Here is a 22,570-nt window from a genome sequence, read left to right as displayed (position 1 = left end):
ATTTCGTATTTTTTATTTATGACCATGCAAGTTCTGTAATGCCTGAACAATGAAGAATTAAATGTAAAGTAAAATAAAATTATAAATGTAAAACCATGAATGAAATATAGAGAGTAAGCAAGTGGTATAAATATTGGTGGGACGTTCAACATACTAAACTGCAGGCATCTCCAAACGGCGGACTGCGGTGTTGATGGTCCTATCCGGACCCACGACCAATTAATAAATTGTAAAAAAGATTTTTTTTTTTTTTTTTTTTTTTTTTAAGATGTAATCTGACGTAACGAACGAATCAAAACGAACGAATCAAATAAACAAATCGTTATAGTGAACTGAACTGAAAGAACTAGTTCCCGGAAAAGAATCATTTTGCCCATCCCTAGTTCCCAGGCCAGTGTTGAGATATAATCTCTCCACCTAGTCCTGGGTCTTCCCCGAGGTCTCGTCCCCACTGGACGTGCCTGAAACACCTCCCAATGAAGGCGCCCAGTGGGCATCCGTACCAGATGCCCGAACCACCTCAGCTGACTCCTTTCTAAGTAAAGGAGCAGCGGCTCTAATCCGAGTTCCTCACGGATGGCTGAGCTTCTCACCCTATCCCTAAGGGAGACACCAACCACCCTTCTGAGAAAACTCATCTCGGCCGCTTGTACCCGCGATCTCGTCTTTTCGGTCATCACCCAGCCCTCATGACCATAGGTGAGGATAGGAACGAAGATCGACCGGTAGATCGAGAGCTTTGCCTTGCGGCTCAGCTCTCTTTTCGTTACAACGGTGCGGTAAAGCGAACGCAATACCGCCCCCGCTGCTCCGATTCTCCGGCCAATCTCACGTTCCATAGTACCCTCACTCGCGAAACAGACCCCGAGGTACTTGAACTCCTTCACTTGGGCTAAGGACTCATTTCCTACCCGGAGTAAGCAATCCATCGGTTTCCTGCTAAGAGTCATGGCCTCAGATTTAGCGGTGCTGATCCTCATCCCAGCCGCTTCACACTCGGCCGCCAGCCGATCCAGTGAGTGCTGAAGGTCACAGGCCGATGATCCCATGAGGACCACATCATCTGCAAAAAGCAGTGACGAGATCCTCAGACCACCGAACTGCAACCCCTCCCCACCACGACTACGCCTCGATATCCTGTCCATGTATATCACAAACAGGATTGGTGACAAGGCGCAGCCCTGGCGGAGCCCAGCACCCACCGAGAACGAAACTGACTGGCTGCCGAGGACGCGAACACAGCTCTCGCTTTGGGAGTACGGGGATTGGATGGCCCTGAGGATAGACCCCCTTATCCCATACTCCCGCAGCACCTCCCACAGTTTCTCCCGGGGGACCCGGTCATACGCCTTCTCCAGATCCACAAAACACATGTAGACCGGATGGGCATACTCCCAGGCCCCCTCCAGGATCCTTGCGAGAGTGAAGAGCTGGTCCGTAGTAAATGTAAATGGACTGCATTTATATAGCGCTTTTCTGACCATCGGCCACCCAAAGCGCTTTACAATGTTGCCTCACATTCACCATTCACGCACACATTCACACACCAACGGCGGAGTCAACCATGCAAGGCGACAGCCAGCTCGTCGGGAGCTAACAGTCAGGGTTAGGTGCCTTGCTCAAGGACACCTCGACACTCAGCTAGGAGGAGCCGGGGATTGAACCAGCAACCTTCAGGTTACCAGCCAACCCGCTCTACCTCCTGAGCTACTGCCTCCCATGTAGTTCCACGTCCGGGGCGAAAACCGCATTGTTCCTCTTCAATCTGAGGTTTGACGATCGGCCGAACCCTCCTTTCCAGCACCTTGGAGTAGACTTTACCAGGGAGGCTGAGAAGTGTGATACCCCGGTAATTGGCACACACTCTCTGGTCCCCCTTTTTGAACAGGGGAACCACCACCCCAGTTTGCCACTCCTTTGGCACTGTACCCGACTCCCACGCGATGTTGAATAGGCGTGTCAACCATGACAGCCCCTCAACACCCAGAGCCTTTAGCATTTCTGGCTGGATCTCATCAATCCCTGGGGCTTTGCCACTGCGGAGATGTTTGACTACCTCAGTGAACTCCACCAGGGAAATTGACGACGAAACACCATCAACCTCGAGCTCTGCCTCCAACATAGAGGGCGTGTTATTCGGATTCAGGAGTTCCTCAAAGTGTTCCTTCCAACGTCCGACGACCTCCTCAGTTGAGGTCAACAGAGTCCCATCCTTACTGTACACAGCTTGGACGGTTCCCCGTTTCCCCCTCCTGAGGTGCCGGATAGTCTTCCAGAAACACTTTGGTGCCGACCGAAAGTCCTTCTCCATGGCCTCTCCGAACTTCTCCCACACCCGCTGCTTAGCCTCCGACACGGCAGCAGCTGCAGCCCTTCGGGCCTGTCGGTACCCTGCAACCGAGTCAGGAGTCCTCCAGGATATCATATCCCGTGCGTATTGGAAGTTAATGTTTTTAAAAATATTTATACATAACATTCTCTGAAAATTGCTCTTTGAAATTAAAATGCAGGATTTTATCAGTTTAAAAAAGTATATCGGCAAAAAATCCAGTTTTAAAGTGACTATTTTGAGCAAGGCTTCAAAAACCGTTCTTTTTTTATGTGATACGTCAAACGCGTCATATTACGTAGGAATTGGTAGACGCGGTCGCTGTTGCTGCCTCAGCTCTATGCGTAGTTGTGAGTAGTTACCGCGGTGAGGGGTCTTGTATTTCCCCCCCCTGTGGTTTTTGGGTTTTTCTAATCAACGAGATGAGGTTTTGTATCTGTGGGGGTTGTTCCAACTCCGACCTCCTGTCCGACCATCTCCGATTTCACAGTTTCCCCGATCGGAGAAAGGATGGAGCAGGCTTTCGAGCCTGCAAACCCTCACGTTAGTTGTACTCACTCGTTCTCCAGTAGGGGCATACACACAACCTCTTTGACGCCAGGGTTGTTGGCCTTTTCACTGGAGCAGCGCTGAAGGTCCCAGGTGGCCAGGCGCACCGCGGCCCGGCCGTCCCGCGGGCCCGGGGCCGGTGCCACGCGGGGCCGCAGGGACACCATCTGCGTGGGTCCTCCCGGCGGGAGGTCGAGGTCGTCGCTCCGGAGGCTGAATGAGGTTGGGCTCGGATGGGACCGACCCGTGTAAATGGTCTGCATTTATATATAGCGTAGGTCAGCCTGCTGTTGGTATTGGTGGACGGAGTTCTTGAGCGCTCCACAAACACCTGGAAACGGATCTTGTCCAGTAGGGAGCAGTTTATGTGATCGACCCGAACCAGGTCCTCGATGCTCTTGAACGGACCGTGTTGGGTCCGATAGGCGACAATGTTCCGGGCGATTTTCTCCGTGATGCCGCGGATGCTCATGAGCTGCGGCGGGGTGGCGGTGTTGATGTTCATGCCGCTGCAGGAGGACATATGCTCCGGGTCTCTCCGCAGGGAGGACGGGGAGTGCTGCGACGAACTGGTCCTACTCGACACGCAGATCTCCACTTTAATAATCTCCAGTTTGGTGGCGCCTATCCCACTCACCAGCGCTAGGTCCTCCACCTTCTTGAAGCCCCCGATGCAGTCCCGGTACTCCACGATGCTCCGCGCCACGGGGCGGTTGACCCCGGGCAGGGTCATGAGCTCTTCCTCCGTGGCCGTGTTGATGTTCAGCCGCTCCTGGTTCACCATAATTCTCCTGACACCACAACTCTATCTCCCTCCTATTGCCATGGTGTCTCCCCCTTTTAGGTGGTTGCTGTTCTCCCTCACGGCTAGCTGGCTCAAAATTGTACGGAAGTGGTCCGAAACTGTTATCCATTGTTGTTATGTTGCCTATGTAGTCTATGATGATTAGAACGTCCGTCTACCAATTCCTACGTCACGCTCGAAAACGAGCGTTTGAGATGCGGAAGTAAAATTGTATCACAAAAACGGCTCAAGATGCCACTTGTAGTGTAGATTTATTAATAAAAACCAAATAATCGTGTGTTCGAATTTTTTTCCTATATGATTCTTCACTGCAGTATCTAACTTCCAATAAGGTTTGGCTGGACCGTTAAGGCACACGGAGCCGCGATCAACGGACATCTCTAACTGACCAACCCGGTATCGCGCGATTGCGTGCTCCTGCGCACGAACGTTGATCTGTTGGGGCGTGTTCCAGAGCACGATGGTCTGACTTTTTGCGTGTTGCGCAGAGCGAAATGTGGACCAATGCATTCTGAATGGGAGTATTCTAAGACAATTAACTAAACGGTACGAGAGAGAGAGAAAGAGAGAGAGGGAGGGACAGAGAGAGAGCGAGAGAGGCTTCAGAAAGGGTGTGCGCAGATAGTACAGTGCACCCTAGTTATGTTTATGCCAAAACCACAAATGCTATATGCATATATATATATATACCCGCTTTTCCCAAAAAGGGTCACTGTTGCCATGGCGCCGACGCGAGTAGGACGCTTATCCAGTAGCTCCGTGCGTGTTGCGTTGTTTTTAGTAATTTAAGTAATTTAAGTGTGTTTTTGTAAACTTTTAACTCTTTTATAAACTATTTATATGTGTAGATCTATATATATATATATTATATGGATAGGGAGAAACTGCTTTCACTCCAAACAATGGGACGTAACGGCTTTTTCCGTCGGTAGTGTCACCGCCGTTTGTCTGGCGCTGGAACAGCAGATGATACGAAGGATGGACGGAGAGTCAGTCAACCTATTGAAACCCAATACTGGGATGGCAATTTATACCCTTTATGGGGATCCGCAATTTAAATACAAGGATAGATCGTAATAATATAATCAGCACAAATCTATATATATATATATATATATAGTGATATATATCAAATTGTGTGAGTGTTTAAATATGGTCGCTAGTGTTTACATGTGGTCGATAGTGTTTAAATATGGTCGATAGTGTTTAAATGTGGTCGATAGTGTTTAAATGTGGGCGATAGGGTTTAAATGTGGTCGATAGTGTTTAAATGTGGGCGATAGGGTTTAAATGTGGTCGATAGTGTTTGAATGTGGTCGATAGCGTGTAAATATGGTTGATAGGGTTTAAATATGGTCGATAGTGTTTGAATGTGGTCGATAGTGTTTAAATGTGGTCGATAGTGTTTAAATATGGTTGATAGTGTTTAAATATGGTCTATAGTGTTTAAATGTGGGCGATAGTGTTTAAATGTGGTCGATAGTGTTTGAATGTGGTCGATAGTGTTTAAATATGGTTGATAGGGTTTAAATGTGGTCGATAGGGTTTAAATGTGGTCGATAGGGTTTGAATGTGGTCGATAGTGTATAAATATGGTCGATAGTGTTTAAATGTGGTCGATAGGGTTTAAATATGGTCGATAGTTTAAATGTGGTCGATAGTGTTTGAATATGGTCGATAGGGTTTAAATGTGGTCGATAGGGTTTAAATGTGGTCGAGAGGGGTTTACATGTTTATATGTGGTTGATAGGGTTTACATGTTTAAATGTGGTCGATAGTGTTTGAGTGTGGTCGCTAGTGTTTACATGTGGTCGATAGTGTTTAAATGTGGTCGATAGTGTGTAGGTGTGGGCGAGAGTGTTTAAATGTGGTCGATGGTGTTTGGATGTGGTCGATAGTGTTTAAATGTGGTCGATAGGGTTTACATGTTTAAATGTGGTCGATAGTGTTTAATTGTGGTCGATAGGGTTTACATGTTTAAATGTGGTCGATAGTGTTTATATATGGTCGATAGGGTTTACATGTGGTCGATAGGGATTACATGTGGTCCATAGTGTTTAAATGTGGTCCATAGTGTTTAAATGTGGGCGATAGTGTATACATGTGGTCGATAGGGTTTACATGTGGTCCATAGTGTTTAAATATGGTCGATAGTGTTTAAATGTGGTCGATAGTGTTTACATGTGGTCGATATTGTTTAAATGTGATCGACAGTGTTTAAATATGGTCGATAGTGTTTAAATATGTTCTTTTCCCTCACTCTCCACCTCATCCCTAACTCTCCACCTCAAGCTGGTGTGTAGTGAGCGTTCTGGCACCGATTGGCTGCCGTGCATCACCCAAGTGGGTGCTACATATTGGTGGTGGTTAGTGAGGTCCCCCCTTCACTTTAGGCGTCTTTGAGTGTTATTAATTATTATTATTCTTCATGTTTAACCTCTGTTTTCCTTTTATTCCTAGTCTGTTTTACATAGTTTTGAATGATGACTATATGCTCTGTAAGGTGACCTTGGGTGTCTTGAAAGGCGCCTCTAAATTAAATGTATTATTATTATTATTATCCCGGAAGGCCTCCTTCTTCAATCGGACGGCTTCCCTGACCACCGGTGTCCACCACGGTGTCCGAGGGTTACCGCCCCTTGAGGAGCCTAAGACCCTGAGGCCACAGCTAGCCACCGCAGCTTCAGCAATGGAGGCTTTGAACACCGCCCACTCCGGCTCAATGCCCCCAACCTCCACAGGAATGCTAGAAAAACTCCGCCGGAGGTGTGAGTTGAAGATACCTAGGACGGGGGCCTCCTCCAGACGTTCCCAGTTCACCCGCACTACGCGTTTGGGCTTACCAGGTCTATCCGGAAATTTCCCCCATTCCCTGATCCAACTCACAACCAGATGGTGGTCGGTTGACAGTTCCGCCCCTCTCTTTACCCGAGTGTCCAAAACATGCGGCCTCAGATCAGATGACACGATCACAAAATGTATCATTGATCTTCGGCCTAGGGTACTCTGGTACCAGGTACACTTATGAGCACCCTTATGTTTGAACATGGTGTTTGTTATGGATAATCCATGACTAGCACAGAAGTCCAATAACAAACGACCGCTCGGGTTTAGATCAGGGAGGCCGTTCCTCCCCACCACGCCTCTCCAGGTGTCTCCATCGTTGCCCACGTGGGCGTTGAAGTCACCCAGCAGAACTACGGAGTCCCCTACTGGAGCCCCATACAGGACTCCATTCAGGGTCTCCAAGAAGGCCGAGTACTCTGAGCTGCTGTTTGGTGCATACGCACAAACAACAGTCAGAGTTTTCCCCCCTACAACCCTTAGGCGCAGGGAGGCGACCCTCTCGTCTACCGGGGTAAACTCCAACACCGCGGCGCTCAGCCGGGGATTTATGAGTATCCCCACACCCGCCCGGCGCCTCACGCCCTTGGCAACTCCGGAGAAGAATAGAGTCCAACCCTTATCCAGGAGTACGGTACCAGAGCTGAGACTGTGCGTGGAGGTAAGCCCCACCAGATCTAACTGATAGCGCTCCACCTCCCTCACAAGCTCCGGTTCCTTTCCCCACAGCGAGGTGACGTTCCACGTCCCCAGAGCCAGCTTCTGCCGCCCGGGTCTGGTCCGTCGAGACCCCTGACCTTCACTGCCACCCATGTGGCTGCGCACCCGACCCCAACGGGTCTTCCCACAGGTGGTGGGCCCATGAGATGAAGAGAGGGGGGGTGCCACGTAGTTTGTTCGGGCTGTGCCCGACCGGGCTCCGTGGCAAACCCGGCCACCAGGCGCTCGCCATCGAGCCCTCCGTCTGGGCCTAGCTCCAGACGGGGGCCCCGGGCTTACTCCGGGCCGGGTCACATCTCCTCTATTTCCGTTATTCATTGAGGATTTTTGAACCATTCTTAGTCTGGCCCCTCGCCTGAGACCACTCTGCCATGAGAGACCCTACCAGGAGCACAAGGCTCCAGACAACACAGCCCTCAGGTTCACAGGGACACGCAAACCTCTCCACCACGATAAGGTGACGGTTCCAGGAGAGGTAATTCCATGCCATTCAAAGACAATGTCGGTATATCATAGGAAGTAGCCTATGTACTTCATTAAAACAAACATGACTCTTAATCAGATGTGACAAACCTGAAGGAATAGCCTTAGTTACAGCATTGAATTCCTTGAAGGGAATACGAAAACTGTGCTTTGTTATAAAGTTCTCATACAACATTATTGAGCCATGTTCATCAAATAAAGACAAAATATTTACAATATTTCTTTCAAACCATTTTGGATAAAAGAGGGTAGTATTTTTAATAGATATAATATTATTTTTCCATAGGAAAGTTCTGTGAGGAGAAAAGTTGTGGGTGTAGCATAACTTCCAGGCAAGAAGAGACTGCTGATGAAACTTAGACAATGCAACAGGAAGTCTGTTTGGTGCGTAATTACATATCAAAACAAAAGAGACCACCAATTTTATCAAAAATGTGGTTAGGGATGAAAAACCATTAAGAATTTGGGTTAGCTAAGCATCTTTTAAGCCAGTTAACTTTAAAAGTATTAACAGTATCGATGAAATTTAAAACTTCAAGACCTCCGTCCGCTCTACTGTTATATAATACAGTTTTTTTTAAGTTTGTGGGGTTTATTTTTCCAAATAAAATCAAGGAATAACTTATTAATGACATTGGCTGTGGGGTCATTAACAAAAAGAGAAAGTGACGGATAAACAAAACGAGACAGCCCCTCAGCTTTAGATAATAGTACTGTACCATACAATGTTAAGTCCCTTTGAAGCCAGAGATTGAATATATTTCTAGTTTTCTTAATTCTCTCGTTAAAGTTCAAATGTTGTCTAACTAAAAGATTTCTTGTCATATGAATACCTAAATATTTCACTACATTCTTTATAGGAACGTTGTCTATTGATGTTTCAACAAGTCCGCAAAAATTTACGACCGTATAGGTCGTTTGTACTGCCACGGATTACGACCCACTGGAGCGTATCAAAAACGAGCGCCTCTACAGGTCGCGGGAGGTATGTATGCCACATTTATGTTTTTGGTCTGTGCATTTAGGGTTTTAGCCATTTTATTGAGGTGTAAATGATTTAAGATCAAAACTCAAATCAACGGTTGGAAAAAATAACTCTTTTTTTTTGCTAAATCTATTCATTTGATGAGTAGGCTATAAGGATACAACCCGGAATAAGGACAACGCCCATACACTTTATTATACTTACATTACATACCCGGTATCACGCCAAGGCGTAAAATAGATACGTCTGTCCACATCGCAAGGCGTGTTCAGGGTCACGCTTTGCCTGACCAAAGCGTCACCCTGAACACGCGTCCTTCTCCATTCGAAATGAATGGGGGAATAGCACCAACAGCGATACGTTCTCCTAGCATTTGGTGAAATTGTTACGTAGCCATATTAATCGTTATTATCTGAATGGGAAATGCAATATTTTAGGACAGATACACCATTAAACGTGTTTCTAATGACATTTCTAGCGAGAAATGTACATTTTCCTTGCATAATCTTCAGTCAGTGAATCAGTGTTAATTTTGTCAGCTATTTTAGATTTAGTCTTAGTCTTTTGACGAAAATGCTTAGTATATTTAGTCACATTTTAGTCATTGTTTTCCTTTTTTAGTTTTAGTCTAGTTTTAGTCGACGAAAAGTCCTTACATTTTAGTCAACTTTTAGTCAAAATGTTTTCTCTTTTTAAACTAGTTCAATTAGGCTAACCCTATATAGGCTATATGGTCACCTATAGTATCTTGGGTATAAAGGCTGGGACGAATTTCAAAGTCCACCTTATTTTGAAGTATAGACCGTGGCGATTCCCATTGAAACGAATGGCGCAGTGATTTTCTTCAAAACGAGAGCCGGTAAATTGTGAAAAATGAATTAAACTAATCAGACAACGCGGTTATATGCTATAGACCCTAGTATCTGTGGAATAAAAGCTGGGAAGAATTACGAATCATGTACAATGCATAACGTTAGCTCATTGCCGAGTGGACCATACCTCCCGTTGCCAAGTCGTAGCTTAGTCCTATTTACTGGAGGAGTGAACAGTTGCATAAGAACCTTACGGGAGTGTACTGATTGGAAAATATCGTGCATTTTGAATGTCCAAATAGCACACCAATAACATTTTCGTCCTGTCTCGTCTCGTCAACGAAAACAAAATGACATTTCGTCATCGTTTTTATTATCACAGATCTATTTTTAGCTCGTCAACATCTCGTCTTAGTCACGGAAAAAAGGTCGTTGACGAACATTTTTCGTCATATTTTTCGTTAACGAAATTAACACTGCAGTGAATGTGTATGTTACGGTTGCGGGTGCAGGCAGGCAGGTAGGACCGAGATGCAGACGGTTTAGGGAAAACTGCACTTTATTTCCGCCAAAAGGCTAAGGCAAGGAACCAGGGAACTAAGGTGACAACAGGGAACAGGGAACACGCAGGACGAACAACCACAATGACAGCACGAGGAACAAAGGAAAGACAAGGGCTAAGTAACAAACGCAACGAGGAACAGCTGAGACACATTAGGGGAGGGAGCAGTAACCAACACAGGAGGGAAACACACCAAAACACGACAGACCATGACAGTACCCCCCCCTTAAGGGTCGACTCCCAGGCGACCCACGACAAGCAAAAAAAACGAAGAAAGTCAAACCCAAATCGGGTGGGTGGAGGGGCGCCAGGAGGGGGGAATCAAAAAAAAAAAAATGGACTGGGGCAGAGCGGAGGGGTGTCGGGCGGGCGGCCAGAAAACTGCCCCAGGGCATGGCAGGGAGCCTCAGGCGGACGGCCTGGGGGGCAAGCAGAGGCAGAGTGAAGGCGGGACCCTTCAGGAGGCCGGCGGGAAGGACGATAGTAGTAGATCATATATGCTCTATGGGTCAATTCCTATCTGAACTCACTTCCGGTTGGGGAGGGGTGGGGGTGGAGGGGTCATCCCTATTCACAAGGTCACTTCCGGGTTATGGTTTATGACGCGTCATAAACATAGTTTAAAAAGGGGGCGACGCCTGCTGTAGGGTCCCCGCATTCATCAAGTTGTCTGCAGTGTTCTTTTCATTCAACATGGACTGCTCATCAGAAGAAACCCACAGATCAGATAGTGCTATGTGGTTGTATAGGGACCCTCGTACCCCGTCACCACTGTCTTCTCCCGCCATGGACGACTCTGCGCCGAGCAATGAGGACATTGAAAACCAGATGCCTGATGGTATGTCCGACTTTAGTACGCCTGTGTCTAACAATGTCAATAGTTGTGGAGATGCGGTACTGCTTAATGCTCCACTCAAAAGAGCGAGGCCTGTTTTAGGCTTGAGAGACCGGAGTGCCGGGGATTCATTCACCCACGTTGGCGAATACGGCTTGGAGTATGTAATATCATGGGTCGATGGCTGTGTTATTTTGAATGTTAAAGATTGTGCTACAGAGTGGCGGTTGAACGTTCACGAGTGGAATTTTTTCTTGGAGAATTTATGCCCCATGCTAGACGGTGTCCGGGGTACATGGCATGCGGGAACCCATGTATTCCAATGGACCTTTCAGTATGAATCGAGGATTCATCGCATGGATGCAAACTATCATACGAAGAGACCACAGGAGTTCATCGGTAGCTCTCCTCTACGCACCAGTGTTTTAGAAGCTGCTGATTATTTTGATAATGTCTTTTTCATGCAGTGGGCTGATTTGTCTGCACTACGTGGAATTTTTGCAGAGATTGATTCTATGGCTAAGACGAATGAAGACCCATGGAGCACAACTGATGATGAATACCGAATGCGCCTGTTTGAGTCGTCTGGGTTTGATGAGGGGGTACATGGTGTGTTTGAGTATGTTTAGGGTTATGCTAGCATTAGAAAATGTCAGCAATGTATAAGAAGGTGGGGGTACATGCTAGTAGTATTAAGGGTGTTTTATTTTCCTTTTTAAATGTGTTTTTGATAGGCTATACCTTATATTAATATGTGTGTGTTGTGTGTATTTTTTTTTTTTTCATATTCTAATGGTATATTTTTGATACGCTATGCAGCACAGGTCAATGATGAACATGTGCAAAGTGGGGGTGTGGCTATGGAGACTGCTGATTTAAAGGCTGTACAACCCGGACCCCACTGGCTTCAAGAGTATGCCATCTATCTGGCCGGATTGAATCTGTCCTTCCTACACATCGGAGAGGACAGTGAGCTGGAGGTGGACACTGCTATGAGAGATGACGGATGGCCTGTATCAATACAGATCCGTTTAAACCCTGCATCTGCGTGTTCTGCGATTTACCACGGGGCTCTGTGTGGTAGCCATCATCAGCCATCAGAAGCAAGCGGCCTGCTGGGGATGCCAATGTGATTGCCCAAGTCAACGACGCCATTCATGCCTGCAGGGAGCGACACATCATCACTACCATGACATTTGTGTTATGCTGGACAGACACCCCTTCCTGTTACTTTTAGAAACTGTTTTAAAGAAGACTACAGGATTGACTGTGTCCCCAGGAAAAATCTATGGTGTGGTCGAATCTTATCTATGTGATTTAATATGCAATACCTATGATACCGAAAAACTGGATTTAATGACCACCGAAGGTGTGTCAGATGAACATCTGCTTCTGATATATGAAGCCATACAAATGTGGCGTCCTACATTGTCATTAGGCAAACCAAAGCCTGTTGTCGGGTGGCGTTTATAATGGGGGTGTTGTTTTCTTATGCGTATGATGCGGATAGCAAGTATGTATCAGATAGACTATCCGCATTGATGTATGCTGCCATAGAAAATGATACGTATGTCCAACATAATGCTTATATCAAATGCACGTATAAGGGTTGGAATAATCTGGTCATGAAATTCTTGTATGATAAACCTACTGATCAAATGTTAGCTGAAATATTTACCCATTTCCCCGATGGTGACTGTTTTACCGTCGGACATGTCATGTGTATATGTGCTTTTGTATCGGATGTCTTGAAGTTGAATAATGCCTCAAACGCCGAGGGTATTAGAACTGCTAGAATGATGGCTTGTAAAATGGTGCAGAAAAATAAAACTGCCTGTAAACTTTATCTGAGAATTGTTTTGAGCGGACAGACATTTTAAATAAAAGGATGGATAACTCTGATCAGTGTTTCAGTATTCGTTTTTTGTCACAGGCATACGACATGGATAAACGGCTGCATAAGACTTATTATGATCCCTCCGGACCAGGGGGTTACGGCGGCATCAATAAACTAAGAACGGCCCTCGAGCATAGTGAGGGTGCAGTACCTCCACTAAAATATATCAAGAAATGGCTGCTGAAGCAGGATCCCTACACCCTGCATGTACCTGCACCGATACATTTCCGCAGAAATAGGGTATTGGTTAGTGGGATAGATAGACAGTTCCAGGCTGATTTAGTGGATATGTCAGAGTATGCATCCGAAAATGATGGTGTGCATTTTCTGTTGACGTGCATCGATGTATTCTCAAAACATGCATGGGTTCGTCCGTTACCATCCAAGAGGACTATCGATGTCGCTAAAGCTTTTGATGATATTCTTGGTGAAGGGCGTACCCCCGATAAACTGCAGACTGACGCTGGCAAAGAATTTTATAACAAGATCTTTCAGCGTTTGATGGAGCGGTACAATGTCAAACATTTCTCTACATCTAACGAGACCAAGGCCAGTATAGTGGAACGCTTCAACAGGACTCTGAAAACCCGCATGTGGAGATATTTAACAGCTGCCAACTCCAAACGATATGTGGATAAACTACAGGATATGGTCCATGCTTATAACCATTCATACCATAGATCGATAAAAATGACCCCGGTCAGCGTTGATAAAGATAATGAGAAAACAGTGTTTAATACGCTATACAAAACCACTCAAGAGCCAATGGTGGTGTTTAGATACGATGTTGGTGACACGGTTAGAATTTCAAAAGTCAGAGCTACATTTCGAAAGGGGTATGAGCAGACATTTACAGATGAATATTTTGTAATATCGCAGCGCATAGCAAGATGTCCTCCAGTCTATAAGCTGCAAGACTATGCAGGTGCCCCTGTCCATGGAACATTTTATGAGAAAGAGCTACAAAAAGTTATAGTGTCTAAAAACAAGGTGTATAAAATAGAAAAGATTATAGATAGAAAAAGGGAGGGGTCTAAGAATCTGCTATATGTCAAATGGCTGGGTTGGCCGGAGGCATTCAATTCATGGATAGCTGAAAAGACACTAGTCGATGCATAAAGAGACATACAAGAGACATACAATCCATTATAACCAGAGTGTACGATGGATAAGGAGGTGTCTGGGGGTTTCTATGTGACTCTAGCGAGTAATGCATCGGCAGGGATCTACCCACAAAATAAGATATGGAATTTTAGAACTAAATTAGCAAAATCTATACACACCAAGCAGCCCTATGAAGTAGGCCTAATTGAAGCTCAGTACCCATGCAGCTGGCACAGTTTTCCTACCGAGGACGCTACGATGACCGTTCACGATGGTAAAACGGGTCATAGGACATCATGTCTATTAGTTGGTGGGCTTTATGAGAGTATCGGATCGTTATTACTACAAATCAACAAGACTTGGGCCAAACATGATCCTGGCGGTAGAGTTATACTACATCATGAAGGTATTAGAAACCGCGTTTATGCAGAAGGAGACGACCACATATCTATTTAGAGGAAAACTGGCTGCTATGCTGGGTTTCGATGCAGGGGTCAAGCTATCAGCCCATAAATCGTATGCAGCATACGCCCCCCATCCCACCGATATTCACGGTGGGTGTTACAACATGTTCATATATAGCGACATTGTCGACCATCAGCTGGTCGGAGATAGTTATGTCCCCCTGCTAAGGAGTATTAATATAACCGACACCAGCAGGAGACACTGCATTCACATGTTCGACAAGCCGCATTACGTACACGTAGCCCGAGACCCTCTTGGAGATATTGAAATCGATCTAAAGTCTGACCAGAATACAAATATAAAATTCACATATGGTAAAGTGATACTCAAGCTGCATTTTAGACCTGTAAAACAGTAGAATTCATAGCACCATCTATAGGGATGAGGGGGTATACACCGCCTTACGACGAGAACAAATATGTTCAGTATTATTTAAACCAAGCAGGGAGTGGGCTACCTGGCTATGAGGGTAGCAGCACACAATATGGAGCCGGCATCGGAGGGATGTTCCGTAGCCTCTTTAGAATGGCTATTCCGTTATTTAGGCGCGGGGTTAGCATAGCAAAGCCTCATCTGAAGACTGCTGCTAAACATATTATAGGCGACGTTATGACCAACATAGCCCATGCTGCATCTACGCCCAAACAGCAGGGGTCAGGCATGAGGGTATATGCCAGAAGAGCAACAAAGTATCCTCCTATAGGTTGTGGGCATACCCGTGCACCGGCACGACGTCGTAAACAGAATAAAAGATTGGCATCTATCAAAAAGAGACCCAAACCTAAAAGGATCAGGAAGGTGGCAACCCGTCGTTTTAGAGGGGCAGCTAACGATATATTCATCTAGTATAGCAGGAGGGCTGAATAACAATGGCGTTGCTACATAACATGTCAGACGAATGCATTAAGAGCGAACTGGATCTCTTCTCCCTGCCGATGACGCAGACTTCGATAGAAAAAAGTACATATATTGAAATACCCCCGCTATCGGCGCTAACAGATGGTGGACCCATAGAGTTCTTTGTATCGGCCAGTAGCAAAGACTATATAGATCTAAACAATACGTATTTACACCTGAGGATCAAGATAACTAATCCTGATGGAACAGACTTGGCTCCGGCGGCACCCGTGGGACTGATTAACTATCCAGGATGCACGTTATTCTCCCAAGTAGATATTACTCTGGGTGATAGGCTTATCACCCAGTCGTCAAACACCTATCCGTACAGAGGCAGAATAGAAACAGAGGCTAAACTATGGAAACGGAACATTAGACACCCAATTTGGCTGTGGTCTATTCCAGAAAGACACACACGGACATATGGACGAGATTCTTCCTGGAGGCCTCAATCTAGGCTTAACGACAAGGAGTGAATATACGGGGCGAAGTCGTATAGTGGAGCTGATATCCCCTATACACGTCGATATGTTTTTTCAGGAGAAACTGTTGATTAACGGAGTTGATCTCCGCATGAGATTCATTAGAGCAAAAAATGATTTCTGTCTCATGTCCGATGGTGCTGTGGAATACCGTATCTCTATAGTGTCTGCAAATGTTTTCATTAAAAAGGTATCGTAGCACCAGGCGTCAAGCTGGCACATGCCCGTGCGTTAAACCAAGCCAACGTTAAATACCCTGTTGATAGGGTATGTCTAAAGAATGTATCCATCGCTGCGGGCAGCCGTATATGCACACAGGATAATCTATTTCTAGGCCAAATACCCAAGATGGTTATTATAGGTTTTGTGAATAACGAAGCATTCACAGGGAGCTATGCCAGGAATCCTTTCAGATTCCAGCATTTCGGCATTGAGTTCTTATCCCTATATTGCGACGGTCAAGCATATCCCTCTAAACCCTTTCAGCCTGACTTTAGAAATGGCCTCTATACAAATATATCTATCACAAAAACACATGAAGAACTGCTGCAGCTTAATCTTTTCGGAAACCTGGCTGGATAAAAAGACCCCGGACTCGGCTATTGAGCTAGATGGCCGCACTGCCTATCGAGCAGACAGAACAGCTGACTCGGGTAAGAAGCTAGGAGGAGGTCTGTGTATCTATACCAATGACTCGTGGTGTACCAATGTCACAGTTGTTAGCAAACATTGTTGCCCTGACGTGGAATTTTTGTTGCTCCAATGCAGACCGTTTTACTTACCAAGAGAATTCTCTTCTGTTTACATCTGTGCTGTTTACATTCCACCCGACGCCAATGCTAAACTGGCACTAGTAAGGCTACAGGACATTGTAAACAATAGCCTGCTGGCACATCCCGACAGTATCTTTATTGCAGCGGGGGATTTTAATCATGCTGACTTAAAGTCTGTACTTCATTCTTTCCACCGTAATGTAAAATGCGCTACCAGAGGGAGCAACACACTTGATCAGGTTTATACCAACATAGCCCATGCATACAGAACCCAGGCGTACCCCCACCTAGGTCTCTCTGATCATGTTTCGCTCCTCCTGCACCCCTGGCACTCACCCAAAATCAGAGCCAGTAGGCCCGAAGTCAGGTCTGTCAGGATTTGGCCTGAGGACGCCATCCCTAGGCTCCAGGACTGCTTCAGCTCCACAGACTGGGACATTTTCAGTGGACTGGGTGTGTTGACACGTAGGTCTCTGAATAATTATCTTGTCTCAGTCCTTGACTACATCAAATTTTGTGTGGATATTGTTACATCCTGGAAACAATTCTGTGTCTTCCCAAACGTTAAACCCTGGATGACACCTAAAGTAAAATCCTTACTACGAGCCAGGAATGCAGCATACAGAACCGGTGACACCAATGCATACTGCACGGCAAGATCCGACCTGAAGAAAGGCATCAGTTCTGCCAAGCAAGCATACATGACCCGCATTGAAGCTCAGTTCAACAGCGCCTCATGCCCCCGGCAGGTGTGGGAGGGCGTTAGGGCAATAACGGACTACAAGGGAAGAACATCCCCCCCTGTCAACAGCAGCGCCCCCCTAGCGGAGGAGTTAAACATCTTTTACGCACGTTTTGACAGGAACAACAAGGACCCGGTGTCGCCCCCTCTCCCCTCTGACGGCTCCACCCTAGTCCTGAGCACTCATGAGGTCAGACTCATCCTACGCAACATCAACATCAGGAAGGCAGCAGGCCCAGATGGAGTCCAGGGACGGGTGCTCAAGGACTGTGCGGCTGAACTAGCTCCAGTTCTCACCACCATCTTTAACCTGTCTCTGGCCTCATCCTGGGTCCCAGGATGTCTCAAGGCAGCAACAATAGTCCCGGTTCCCAAGAAACCAAATGTTGCAGGTCTGAACAACTACAGACCTGTGGCACTCACCCCTATCGTCGCAAAATGCTTTGAGAAACTAGTCATGAAACACATTAAAGCCTCCATACCGCCATCATTAGATCAGAATCAGTTTGCTTACCGGAAGAACAGGTCAACAGAGGATGCCATTGCCATTGTGTTACACACTCTACTAGAACATCTTGAGCACAGTAACACATATGGGCGACTCCTTTTTGTTGACTTTAGTTCAGCTTTCAACACTATCCTGCCTAACAAGCTACACAGCAAACTACACAAACTTGGCCTGAACACCACTTTATGCAATTGGATTTTGGACTTTCTAACACACCGTACACAACATGTCAGGATTGGCAAGCATGTCTCCCCCACCCTGCCCATGAACACCGGGGCCCCCCAGGGTTGCGTGCTCAGCCCACTTCTCTACACACTTTTCACTCACGACTGCTGCTCCTCTTCTCCATCTAACCTCATAGTGAAATTTGCTGACGACACAACAGTACTTGGCCTCATCACAGGAAATGATGAGACCTCATACAGGAGGGAGGCCGAGAGACTGGTAGAGTGGTGCGGTGATCACAACCTGGTTCTCAACACCACCAAGACCAAGGAAGTGATCATCGATTTCCGCAGGGCCAGACACCTCAGCCACTCTCCACTCCTAATCGGAGGGGAGGAGGTAGAGAGGGTGTCCAACTTCAAGTTTCTGGGTGTGACTGTGGCCGACGATCTGTCCTGGAGGACCAACATCACCTCTGCCGTGGGTAAGGCACAACAACGCCTCTTCTACCTTCGGAAACTAAAAAGGGCTAAACTTCCACAGGGACTGATGGTCAACTTCTATCACTGCGCAGTAGAGAGTGTACTCACCTACGGACTCCTGGTGTGGTTCTCCAGCTGCACCAGGGCCGAAAAGGAGGCCCTCCACAGAGTGGTCAAGGCTGCGGGGAGGATCATTGGGAAGAGCCTCCCAGAGATCTCCACAGTCTTCACCTCCCGCTGCCTACGCCGGGTGAACAACATCCTAAAGGACCAGGTCCACCCAGCGCACCATCTCTTCCAGCGACTGCCCTCCGGACGGAGATACCGTTCCATCCGCTCCAGGTCCAGCAGATTGACCAATAGCCTCTATCCAAAGGCTGTCAGACTGCTGAACGAACAACCTGCCCCCCGCACCCCCCACCCCACCCCCTCGGTCATATAACTCATATAACACTATTTTCCATCTATTGCAGGACTGCAGCCCCCCAACCCCCCTCACTCTCACACATCACAACTATGGACTGGACTTGGCTGCATTCTTATTCAAGTTATTATTGTTATTTATTTATTTACTTATCTATTTATCTTTTTTTATTTTTATTTTTTTATTTATTAATATATTTATATTTATATACTATGCCAGTGGTGATGCTCTAAACTTAATTTCGTTGATTAACTCTGTTAAACAAGGACAATAAAGAATCTGAATCTGAACTGGGGGTCATGATCACCAGGTCATCAGCATACATTATACACGAGAATATTTCCAGCTCATTCAGGCTACAGGTCGACAGCTCAAAGATAGAGAAATAGCCATTAATCATAAGGAATTCGGGGACGGGTATGCATTATTTTGTTTCAACCTTGAGGCAGATGAGGGCTGTGGACAACATGTATCGCTAGTCAGAACAGGGAATGTGAGGCTAGAGGCACGATTCAGAGCAGCATTGGCTACAACAGTCAATTTGATATGTTATGCAGTTTATGATTCTGTTATAGAAATATCAAATAGACGGCAGGTGCTGTTGGACTATTACTGAAAAAGGTGGTGCGATATGAATACTATAGACTATAGAGCTAACAGCCGTGTGTCAGAAAATGGCACACAAGGCATATTTTCTTGGTGCGTTACCGTGTAATCACCTACCCCGGGAAATTCATCAGAGGCCTGCAATGATGGTGGTCAACACCGAACCTTCACATATGTCCGGTGCGCATTGGCTAGCTATTTATATCACGGATCAGAGACAGGGCTACTTTTTCGACTCCTACGGCAACCCTCCCTCATACTCTGAGTTTCCTGAGACCATACAGCGTTTTCTCGATCAGCACTGTATAGATGTTGTTCATTCTACACAACAGGTCCAGGATCCGTCAAGTACAGCATGCGGGCATCATTGTGTTTTTTTCTTGTTTAATATGCAAAAAGGGGTATCCTATCAAAAGTTTTTGAAAATGTATGGGGGTAATTTACCCCGTAATGATGAAAAGGTTTATGACTTTGTTAACCGTGTACAACCTAATGTCTGTAATGAACATGATATGATGTGTGTGCAGTCATGTGTATGCGGATGTAACATGTAACATGTGTTGTTGTTGTTGTTGCTATGGTTGTTTTCTGTATTGATAATAAAAATACAATAATTTGATTACGTTTTAGTCGTACTGTTTTCTTTTATTTTTACGGATAACACATACATTTAGATACATAATTTAAAATGGTAACCACTCGGCCATATGCATTCCAGGGGAAGTAATAGATGACAATGGCTGCTTGCGTTTCCTCCTTTTACCAGATGAGACAGGCATAGCTGCCGCCGCATTGTCGTCCGTAGTGACGGGACTATGCTTATACATGTCTACAGTTTGTCTGAGCTGTTTATTAGGGATAGCCGATAGTGGTATATTATTACTGGCTAAAGATTTCAGAAATACATTCCATCCCTGTGGTCTGACAGATTCGACAACATGGTAAGGGGCGGTAACATTCTTTAACAGATCAAACATATGGGACCCCTTAATAGTTTCGCCTTGTAATATGATCTCCCCCTTGTCCGTCCATGAAACATTTTTAGATTTCTTTAAAGAGTCCAGGATATGTCTGGTATTGCTCTTGCTTCTGACGGGTATATGTTTCATTATATCCTTATAAATATGATCGCCGGTGCCATCATCGTCATCAACACCATGCGGTGCCGCCATAGGTGTATGAACTGGGTCCCCCTCAGCAAGTGACAGAGTTAATTCTCCATGCTCGCGCTGCCCTTGCTTTACCATGGATAGATAACGCTGCAGGACCGCTCCGTACCTGGCAGCTTTTTCATATAGGTCTGTATCGGGAGTGTTCAACACCATCGCAATGGCCTTATCCAGCTCATTTTCAGCAGTCTGTCTAACAGAATCCCTGGGTTGGGTATGCTTTAAGGCATCGAGTTGATGTTGAGGAACTAGATACATCTTGTGCGTATGATCCATTATAATCACCCTCCTCTTGAGAACAGGCTTGTAAACAACGGTATGGCCACAGACAGCAGGGGAGGAAGAAATCCACCAGTCTGATTGATTAGTCTTTTCTTTCTAGATATTAGTACATTTTTATTGGCGAGTATTCTGAGGTCCTTCTTTCGTCTACGCAATTTCGTATGCTGGCGTGGAGTCAGAGGTATTTTGCCTTGTAAAATGTTCAAGGCTATTTCACACAGCGAGTTGATAAAGTCGGCGTTGGCTGTCCTGAGGATAACTTTACGATGGGCCGGAGGGGCGTTATATAGTTGCTTAAGACGCTCACGATTTCTACTTATACGTGTGGACATGGTCTTTTGGGCTAATCACTTTGGCTCTCTGAGTGTATACAACATGCCGGTCTGACAATATATCTGTTCTAAGTCTCATGTTGTCTGGGGTCATGGCTTTAAAGTCTACAAGCAGATAGCCGTAAGGCATGTCGGTAGCATCGTTAAAGGCTTCTAGAAAATATTTTGTCTTGCATGGAAACATCTGTTTGGCTATCAACATAATCTGATATTTGTCACGAGGGTTCTTAAACAAAACCATGTAATTGGTATTTAGACTAATTGTACGGCTGGTTTTACCCTGCATAAATAAATTCTGGACCAGATACATGCAACTGAGATTACGATGGTGTACATATTTGGTAAAAACGTACTGAACCTCTATATTATTGCATGCATCGTTCATCAAGTCGTCAATAATGAGCAGATTTCTAGTATGGACTGGCAAGATTGCATCATCACATAGAGATTTGGGGATCCCTTCTACAAAGTGAATGTTCCTTATTTTAAGCAAATCATCATATATGGGCTGCCAGCATGAATAAACATATACTATATTTTCAATCTTTTCTGAGAATAACCGATCCATATTTTCAATGACTGTTTTGACAAAGTAGGTTTTGCCGCTGTTTGAAGGTCCCGATACTACCATGCTGAACGGGTGTTGAAGTCTAGGGTCGAACGTAGTGTGTACAGCAGCCATCTCTGCGGTCTGTGTGCATCCCCTCTGATGGACGGATGTATTGTGACCATAGAACCGTGAAACATTTGACAGTTAACATTCTTTATTAACACCGACATGATTATTAGCACAGTCATTCATCATTAATACATGATGCATAAAAAAGTATATACAGATACAATATGAATACCCCCCCCCCCAAAATACAGAAATGATTAAAATAAAAAAGATGAAAGAAGAGAACATGGATCATTTGAAAACAATAATAAACAAAATAGTTAATAACATGATTATAGTATAGTATGATTTGATTTTCTTAACATACCCCCTCAAAAAATATAAAATGAATAAAAACATGGATCATTTGAAAACGATATGTAAAAAGAAGAAGAAAAACATGGATCATGTGAAAAAGTGAAAAACAATAAACAAAATGGTTAATAACCGTAAGGAAGCGTGGTGTAGTCGGGGAAGACCCTGTGTTTGTTGTAAACCACCCTAAGCTGTTTAACTACAGTAGCGTTTTTAAGCAGAAACTTAGTCTTATCTCGCTGGATGGTATCTACTGTGGTGGTGACGTCGAGGGGTTGACATCCCGCGCCCTTGCGAGAAGTGCATCTACGTGTTTCCATTGTACAAGGGCCACATCATCAGAGA

The 22,570-nt window shown here is 45.5% G+C and overlaps 1 protein-coding gene and 2 long non-coding RNA genes across 4 annotated transcripts; all 3 read left to right on the top strand.

Moving 5' to 3' along the window:
• Window positions 1-10,710: 10,710 nt before the first annotated feature.
• LOC132451232 (uncharacterized) lies at window positions 10,711-12,826 on the top strand. Of its 2 annotated transcripts, none has more exons than XR_009524003.1 (2): window positions 10,711-10,927; window positions 11,744-12,826. It is a non-coding gene; the product is annotated as an uncharacterized LOC132451232 (long non-coding RNA). The 2 variants fall into 2 exon arrangements; XR_009524004.1 differs by lacking the exon at window positions 10,711-10,927 and adding an exon at window positions 11,326-11,533.
• Window positions 12,827-16,301: 3,475 nt separating this feature from the next.
• On the top strand, window positions 16,302-18,851 carry LOC132451266 (uncharacterized). Its single transcript, XM_060043633.1, has 2 exons — window positions 16,302-18,441; window positions 18,575-18,851. The coding sequence occupies exons 1-2, from the start codon at window positions 16,305-16,307 to the stop codon at window positions 18,691-18,693; spliced, it is 2,256 nt and encodes a 751-aa protein (XP_059899616.1). The 5' UTR covers window positions 16,302-16,304; the 3' UTR covers window positions 18,694-18,851.
• A 2,720-nt stretch (window positions 18,852-21,571) lies between these two features.
• LOC132451267 (uncharacterized) lies at window positions 21,572-22,297 on the top strand. The gene is made up of 2 exons (XR_009524022.1): window positions 21,572-22,078; window positions 22,123-22,297. It is a non-coding gene; the product is annotated as an uncharacterized LOC132451267 (long non-coding RNA).
• The last annotated feature ends 273 nt before the right edge of the window (window positions 22,298-22,570 follow it).

Source organism: Gadus macrocephalus, chromosome 22 (genome assembly GCF_031168955.1).
Source record: "Gadus macrocephalus chromosome 22, ASM3116895v1".
NCBI lineage: Eukaryota > Metazoa > Chordata > Actinopteri > Gadiformes > Gadidae > Gadus > Gadus macrocephalus.
The sequence above is the reverse complement of the archived record's forward strand: the minus strand, read 5'-3'. Positions and strand labels throughout refer to the sequence as shown.

Excerpts from the sequence above, each read along its gene's own strand:
- LOC132451266 (XM_060043633.1), top strand. The coding sequence starts at position 16,305 with ATGAAGAACTGCTGCAGCTTAATCTTTTCGGAAACCTGGCTGGATAAA. Across the intron at positions 18,442-18,574 it reads CAACATCACCTCTGCCGTGG|CTGCACCAGGGCCGAAAAGG; the intron begins GTAAGGCACAAC and ends GTGGTTCTCCAG.